Genomic DNA, 8,681 nt, shown 5'->3' on the forward strand with positions numbered 1-8,681 from the left:
AGTTAGATGGAACGTTTGAGTAATATCCCTTGAAAAGTCTGTTGATGGTCTATATCATTAACTATGCTGATGGTTTTGATAGTTCAAGAAAAAGTATAATGTTTCGTTGTTTGAGGGGGCAAGCCAAATGAAATTCATTATGCCGCAGACTATACTTCTAACCAATTTACATGTTGCCATTTTGTTTTATTTTACTTTCTTTTTAGAACTAATGATTTTAACCTTTAGAGGGCACACTGCCGTTCCTATATACTAGTCACTATTTAATTTATGTCATGTTGATTAGTATATCAATCAATATTTAGATTAGTACGTACATTTACTCCCAGTTTTGTTTTGAATTCGCCACTCATCAATTTTGTTGTGCTTGTACTCAATATTTCGAGAGGTACTTTCATTCCTAATTTTTAAATGTGCACGGATATTAAGGAAATATGTGAAAATGATTGGAGAAATGTTTTGTGATTGGTTGAGAAGAGAAAAAAAGATGAATAAATTAAATGGAGAATGATTGTGATTAGTTGAGAGAAGATAATAGGTGAAGAAATAGCAATGGTACAAGATATTACGGGCTTGTTTGGGAGAGCTCCAACTCTTAAATGTAGCGTCAGGAGTTGGGTCTGGAGTGGAGTTGTGGAGCTGTCTAAACCTAGCTCTAACTTTATAGTTTATTTTGTGAGAGAACTGCACTAAGGCCTTGTTTAGTTTTCAAAATTTTTTCCCCAAAAACGTCACATCGAATCTTTAGATACATGCATGAAGTATTAAATATAGATAAAATGAAAAATTAATTGCACAGCTTGCATGGAAATCGCGAGACGAATCTTTTGAATCTAATTAGTTCATGATTAGCCATAAGTGCTACAATAACCCACATGTGCTAATGACGGATTAATTAGGCTTAATAAATTCGTCTCGTGGTTTCCAAGCAAATTATGAAAACCCGTTCCGACATCTGGTCAAACGTCCGATGTGATACCCAAAATTTTTTTTCCGCAAACTAAACAAGGTCTTTCGCTCATATTTTAAGTAGAATTGAACTTGTTTGACTGATCTCCAACTCCAGGAAAAGTGAAGCTGGAGTTGGAGCTGTGCCAAACAGGCTACATTGTCCTAGAAATAACAAGATAGCAGTAATAATTTTACTTCGATATAATCAAACCGCGGCGAATAAAAAGAGGAACCTCCAGAAAAAAAAAAAACATAGACACAACAGAAAGTAAGTTGGGTACGCGTACCAATTTCCGCTCCAAAACCGAGGGAAAGTAGCACGCGTTCACGGGTGCCGCGTAGCCGGAGGCTGCCCCCAGGTGGATCACAGCCGTCCGTACCGACACGCGTCCGCCGATCCAGTGCATCCCGCGCTCCGCCTCTCCCCTCACCCACGTTCCCGCCTACTACCTCCCCCATCCCCATCCCATCCCATAAATAAAAGCAGCTTGGTCGCGAGGCTTCTTCACTCTCCAAACCAAAAGCAAAAGCTTCACTCTCTCCACAACGACAAGGACAGAGAGAAAAACCCCAAATTCCAATCCCAAACCCTAATCCCCGCACGCCATGCCGAGGGGGCGCGTGCCCGGCGGCTCGACCGCCAACTTCAGCGCCCACCTCATCGCGGCCCAGCTCGGGATGCAGTGCCGCATGGGTACGTGCTCCGATCCGGGGCTTTCTTTTCTTTCCTTTTTTTTTTTCATTTTTTTGATCCGGTTTTCTCTGTATTCTGGCTGCTTCGCGCTTCGATCCGTCACGGGTTGGGGTTTCCTGCTTCGGAAAATCGCCTAATTTTGTTGTTGTTGCTTGCCGTGCCATGGCATGGATGCAGGTCCCGCGGCGGCGGAGCAGATGAGGCGCGTCATCGCGTCGTCGGACTGCGACACCGGCCGCGTCATGAGTGAGATCACCACCAGCCCACGCTCTCCTTTCCAGCTCCCGCCCCGGAAAAAGGGCTCCTTTTTTTTATATAATATATATTTTTAAAAAAATTTTGGGCTAGGGTTTTGCTTGGGTTTTTGGCTACTGGAACATTTTGGCATGGCATGGGTAATGTTGGAGTGGTTTTCTACTTCCTCATGGAAGATTAGCGCGAAAGGCATGGTTATTTTAGGCTCCACTGTTCGTTTCCCGATCAGTTCGGATTTGGAAGATCGTGTTAGTAAGCACGCATGCGTGTTTGGTGGTTGGTTGAGGCCGAATCCTCGTGCCTGTATTAGCTAGTATTATAGGTGTAGTCCGATACTGTTTTGGGGGAAAAAAAGAGTTTTTTTTATTCGTTCTAGTCAATGCTGGTTTACTATTCATATCATGCATCTAGTGTAGCTTGATGATATTGTAACCTCGTTGCTCGTTGTTCTGTCCCTTTGGTGAAACATTTTTTGTTCTCATTTTGTAATCAGTCAGTAGGCCTCTGGTGTGGTTTAGGAAATTCCCCCTTCTTGGCGACCTATTTATATCTTGGTTTACTCCATGGCATGTTGAGAAAAGATAATTAGACTGTTCAGCGATTATTTATCTTACTGTGTTTCTTCTTAAAATGGCTTGTTGAAGGGATGTTTGGTGCCATGGAAGGTGGCGACAGTGATTCTGATTCTGATGACTCTGCGGAGACGGAGAAAGTTGGGCCACTGCATGAGGCAGCAAGCGCAGGGAAAATGGATACTTGCAAACATTTGGTGGAGCAGCTTGGGTTTGACATCAATGCTGAAGCAAGTGATGATTTGGGTATGTTCCATCGCAGTTTACAACTTGAATGCTTTCATGTTTCTCCTAGGTACTATTTTGTGCACCATCTAATGTAAGCTTTTAGATGCAACACAAAGATCATTTGCGATGTAAATTGTTAACGAACATCATGAAGGGACCTTACCTTAACAGCTCCAGCACCGGAAGCTCTGGCTTCAAATACCACATGGTTTTTCTTGTGTGTTGTGATCATTCTATGATCATCAATGGTGTGCCAACATTGATGAAATCATAATCAGCTGATGTAATACCTTTGTCTTTATTTTTTCAAGAATATCTTCTCCCATTTTGTTTGCCTTGTCTCCGTGTTTTTATCTGATGTTTATTGGTCGTGCAAAATTGTGTCTCTGGCTACTGGTCCTTCACTCCTGGTGCATATGTTTTCCCATGCCACTTTGTTAAAGTGTATGCTAGTAATTTGATATTTGTTCTGCTTCTATCACATAATATAAACATGTGGTGATAGCCAAATATGTTCCGAGAGGCCCAAGTAATTGGGTAACGAATATGACTGCCAATAATGTTTATTTTTTTAGGCTGGTCATATTGCATCGAGTGCATTGTCCATATAAACCGGGAAGCTAGTGCCTTTCATTTGTGCATTTAGTTTTGGTTGATATGCATCATAAATTTACTATTTTCTAAAGCGGAGGGTCCCCTGTTGCATGTTGACTTGACGTATCTTGTGAATTGTTGCTATCTGCAAATAACTATTATGTGCTTTGTTGAATTATAGAACTTTTATGCCCCATGTTTTGTTGTGACTAAATTGCTTGATCATAACACTCATGGCAGGTATGACACCTTTGGCTTGTGCGGTGTCCAAGGGAAAAGCAATTGCTGTGAGGTATTTTCTTGACAAAGGTGCTGATCCAAATAAGCAAGACAACATCGGTTTTACTCCTCTGCACTATGCTACAAAAGAAGGTGTCCTTTTGCACATGCTGGCATTTATATTTGCAGTTCTTGTACCGATCTGTCGCTGCATGAAAGAAATGAATTACAAATGCATCCACATTATTTGTCATATTTCCGTAATTTTCTTATCTGGTTATCATCCCTAACTTCCTACCCACTCTATCCCAAGATATAGCTACCTTTTACCTATGAATCTGGACAAGTGCTTGGCCAGACTCATAACGGAAGGTAGGTATATCTTGGGACAGTGGAAGTTCCTTTTTGGGATAATAATAGTAGCCAATTTTTGTCCTAAAGCCTTTCTTGAGGATCAGTTTGGTTTCTGAAAATTGTTGTTTGTCCAATAAAGTTATCCAAAATTGGTTTTTTGGTTCAGAATGATCCTTGAACCCACTCGAAGTGCCACATGGGCAATCAAACTGCTGAGCAGTAGTCCGTGGTTGGCAGCTTCCTTGTGAAAATATATTATGCCCTTACGTCTCACATAAAAAAGAAAGGAAAAAGTGTTGCCCGAAACCTTATAGTCCTCTCTTCATGTTTCCCTTAAATTATTTATTTTTAGCTCCTACTTCTTGAACTTCATCATCTTCTTTCTTTCTTTTGCTATGGGAGACATGAGTGGCATAATAGATTTTTCAGAATGGAGCTTGCCACCAAGTAAAAGCATTAGCTGAGTTGGGTTTCCTAAATGGTGCTTCAGGTGGGCTCAACGACCATTTTGAATGAAATGCCAAACTTGGAACACTTGGGCAAAATTCGATGGGCTAAATTGGCCATTATCCTTTTGTTTCCTTATGACATTCATTGTAGCTAACTTGAGATGGGAGTGGGGAGCCTCATATTATATCAATATCTTAGACATGGATAATTATGCTGCATGATTTTCATATTCAACATTTTTCTCCACTCTGTGTTAGCATGGTTATGTTTTAAGTTTTATACTTAGTACAAAATATATGTATACTTTGAGTCAGATCTTGTCATGGTTATGCTTTAGGGAAATTTAAGAATCGTAGAACAAAGTAGTCAATATTGGCATATTGCACATGGGCTAATCCAAATCTTCATCTATATGTCTTCACTGTCATCGATTACTTATGCTGATACAAAAATCACCCCCATGCATATTAAGCACTTTGTTTTAAGGTTTCTAAACTTTCCTAAAAGAGGTGCACGGAAGCAACGGAATGTCGAATATCCAAGTTCTAAAATTCTTCACTGGAGTATGACCCTATCTATATTACATTTTTTTTACAGGGTATGATGGACTGGCACGACTACTGCTGTCTAAAGGGGCTAGTGTTGATGTTATTTCTTCTAAAGGCACAGCCCTGCATCTTGCTGCCTCCAGTTGGAAGTCTGGCATCATGAAGATTCTATTGGAGCACAATGCAGATGTAATGGGTTATTTAATGTTTTTGTCTGCACAACTACTTGTCTACAAAGTTCTATTGTCCACCACATGGCTAACCTTTTCATTTTGAAAATCGTAGCCAAACAAGGTCTCCGCAGATTCAGAGACACCATTAGCTGCAACACTTATTGCTTCTGATGGACTGAATGAACCTGCTGTGCTGAAGTGCATAAAGCTTCTTGTTAAGGTCTGTTACCCAATTCAGAATGTTCTTTTCCTTTAAATCACCGGGGGGAATTGTATTATGTGATGTGCTTCTAATTAGATCCATATGCTTTATTTGAACTATGATATCCACATTTTTTTCTTCATATTATGATGTCTGTATACACAGGCTGGTGCTAATTTGAACCGCGCTATTCCTGATACACCACTGGTGATAGCAACTAACAAAGACTTTGTTGAATGTGTTGAGTACTTGTTGGAGGCTGGTGCAAACGCCAATATTCCAACTAATAACGTGAGTTCTAAACTCTTTTTTATTGCGATCCTTATTTTATTTTTTGAGTGTGTGTATGCTTGCTGTTGGGGGGCTTGCTGCTGCTGCTGCTTTAATGTAATGTGTTATGTTGTCAACATGCCATCTAGATGGTGCGCAAGGGCCTATGTCTTCTATTACGGAGTATTACTTATTACATATTGTGAAATATTTTTCTCCATCTCTCTTTTGATACGCAATAGGGTGGTAAGACACCAATAGAAATAGCCGCGAAGTCTGGAAGAAGGAAGCTTGTGGAGATTCTATTTCCTTGCACGTTGCCAATTAAAGGTGTGTCAAACTGGACTGTTGAAGGAATCATCACCCATGTGAAATCAAAAAAATCAAAGAAGAAAGCATGCGCTCAGGTCTGAACGTCTGATTATGCATTTCTTTGTTGTGTATCTTCTGTAGTCTGTAACTTTTTCCCTGCTTCTGAGATCAGAGTTAAAAATGCATGCTATCTCTATCTTGTGCTTCACCTGCCTACCTGCTAGTAACAAACATGTACTAGTTCTGTAGAAGATCTTTTTACCTACACACTGACTCTGTTAGTTAGTCAAGCCGTGGTCTGCATAGGTACTTGCAAGAATTGTACTGCATTCCTATCAGAAAGCCATCGTCATGCATAAGAGTAAACAAGTAGTCAACAAGAGGCTTTAATTTGGAGTTCTCAGTTTAAGTTTTCTTAATGATTTAGGATAAGGAAAGTGGTACAGACAAAAAGGCTCAGTTGAAATCATTGGGTGCAAGTGCAGTTCAGGGGAAGGACTATGTTGGTGCATCCAAATTCTACAGTGAGGTATATTTTGTGCATCATATCTTCCCATTGGAAAGTTCTATTAGTTCCTACTCCCTCTAATCCCAAATATAAGTCATTTAGGACTTGTGCTGTGAATTAAGAAGATAACTCAAATGACTTTGTTGCCCTTCATTTATTACATTGGAATTTGTAAAAGATGAGGGTGAGAGGAGTAGCAACTGGCATTTCCTTGGTGAGGTTAAACATGGAAGACGATGAAAAAGTGCCTGGAAGTTCTAATACCATTTACATTTAGGAAAGAGTTGACTTACCACATTTGGAATTCTGCTTCGTTACTTATACACCTGTTGTCTTCACTACAGTAATAATACTTTATGTTTGATTAGTTTTTCTTTAGGCATATTTAGTAATTTCCTTGGTATATACTGGCAAATGGCATATTACCAGAAATTAGCTGGAAGGGGAATGGCTAAATGTGAAGTCTTGTTTCTGTGTGCAAAAAATATTATGAATGCTTTTTGAGCCATGGTTGGATGAAACCTGTTAACTACAGGACAAATAACCAATGTGTTGAGTTTTTTCCTCCCTTGTTTTCAAACTAGACCTGATATTCCACTGACCAAATAGACCAACTTATGGTTGATTTTGTTTGTTTCCCAAGCTCTTCTTTTGTATCTTGTGCTTAAAAACGTTATTTTAGAACTGATAAAATTGGCATTTTACATATCTGGTTTGGTACTTGGTATTGAACTGGTTCTGTGTCATAGTTAGCTTGTTTCAATTATGAGCCTCCTGGAGACTTTCTCAGAGTGAATAGTTGAAACCTTGGCACTCAGATTTATGTTAACAAGTGATCTTTTGGAATTGGATTTCCCTGTGAAACAAGTTTGATTTTAGCCACAGAAATCAAAGCTTGTTCATAATTGGAACTACTGGATACCTTGAGCGTTGCAGTGTTAATTTATAGATACTTCAAAAAAAAAACATTTGAAGATGCAATACAGATTGACATGAATTGGAAAATAGTAAAGAGATAATATTCAAATATACCAATCACAAAGTAAAAAATAAGCAAAAAAAGAACAAGAAAAGTGATCGAATAAATAAAATGTTTGGAGTAACATGATCATGGGAGTATCCAAAGGCTCTTGTTTTCTGTGATATGTGGCATGTTGAGTTCATAGCAAGGGTTAATAAGTGGGTTCCAATTATATAGGAATTTTATGATTCATCAAGCATGACTATTGTATTGTTTCCAAGTCAAATCGATAGAAGAAATTATAATTGATAGACTATTGGTCTTAGGTTGGTTTATGTTGTGTGATCACAGATTCACATATTGTCCTCTTATTGCTTGTTTTTATGTAGGCCATCCAACTGGATCCTACCGATGCAACATTGCATTCAAATAGGAGCTTTTGCTACCTAAAAAGTGGTGAAGCACGGGAAGCTTTGGTTGATGCTAAGACTTGCATAGGACTGAAACCAGATTGGCCAAAAGGTTACTATCGGAAAGGAGCTGCCCTGATGTCGCTCAAGGTGAACTAAAAATGCAACTCCTGTCTTCACCGTCTTTATACGTCACAACCTGTAGATAACCCGCTGCACCTTTTTATTATTAGGAATACAAAGAAGCGTGTGATGCATTCATGGATGGAGTGAAACTGGATCCTGCAAGTGGGGAGATGCATGAAGCATTTTGGTACTCTTTTCTATCCATTACCTTTCTCTTTCTTCAACACAGTTCTGAACTTCTGAATGGCCTTTCACACCAAAATGACCCTGTCCCACAAAACGGTACATGTTCTTATGAATCATAATGCTCATATGTTATCTGTGTTAGTGAAACCGTGAGCCTGGTCATTGAATTGTTTACCATTCTAATAGTAGCAGTTTTTTTTTCACAAAATAGAATAATTGCATGGTAGCTTGAAGCCACCTAGGGATTTTCTAAAAAATAATGTTCTTACCCTTTCAGGGAGGCAGCCGCGGCATTGAAGAAGAAACATTTGGCTGGGAAGACTGTCAGCTCATTTGATTAGGATCTGGTCGATTTCCTGCTTGGTTCAGGGTGTTTTTTGGGGGACTTAATCTGTACTCGTCTGAAGAGAGTAGTACGCCCTTAATTAGATGGTTTCATCTTTCATGGCTTCAAACTTTCTAGAGGTGGTCTCTTTTGAGTCTCGAATCTCGATACAGCGAGGTGCCAGCGACTGGCGAGCAATTAACTGCTAAATACAGTGAGATGGATGTTTCCTGGAGTAATTTGTCATGAAAACGCTACTTGTTGCCTTGCTTAGCTTGTTCTCGCAATATATGTATGCGCTGTTTCTATTAGTGACTTGGTTTTCTTTAGTTGCCCTGTTCTA

The 8,681-nt window shown here is 39.5% G+C and overlaps 1 protein-coding gene across 1 annotated transcript; it reads left to right on the forward strand.

Annotated features, from left to right (window-relative positions):
- Positions 1-1,468: 1,468 nt before the first annotated feature.
- Positions 1,469-8,649, forward strand: LOC127766935 (uncharacterized). The gene is made up of 12 exons (XM_052292111.1): positions 1,469-1,645; positions 1,823-1,891; positions 2,545-2,718; positions 3,535-3,666; positions 4,915-5,054; positions 5,151-5,258; positions 5,406-5,531; positions 5,753-5,917; positions 6,250-6,351; positions 7,681-7,851; positions 7,935-8,014; positions 8,291-8,649. Exons 1-12 carry the CDS (start codon positions 1,558-1,560, stop codon positions 8,352-8,354), a joined length of 1,419 nt encoding a protein of 472 aa, XP_052148071.1. The 5' UTR covers positions 1,469-1,557; the 3' UTR covers positions 8,355-8,649.
- Positions 8,650-8,681: the final 32 nt, after the last annotated feature.

Source organism: Oryza glaberrima, chromosome 3, assembly GCF_000147395.1.
Source record: "Oryza glaberrima chromosome 3, OglaRS2, whole genome shotgun sequence".
Lineage (NCBI taxonomy): Eukaryota > Viridiplantae > Streptophyta > Magnoliopsida > Poales > Poaceae > Oryza > Oryza glaberrima.

Coding starts and splice junctions, on each gene's coding strand:
- LOC127766935 (XM_052292111.1), top strand. CDS start 1,558: ATGCCGAGGGGGCGCGTGCCCGGCGGCTCGACCGCCAACTTCAGCGCC. Junction 5,055..5,150: donor TATTGGAGCACAATGCAGAT/GTAATGGGTTAT, acceptor TGAAAATCGTAG/CCAAACAAGGTCTCCGCAGA. Junction 6,352..7,680: donor CATCCAAATTCTACAGTGAG/GTATATTTTGTG, acceptor GTTTTTATGTAG/GCCATCCAACTGGATCCTAC.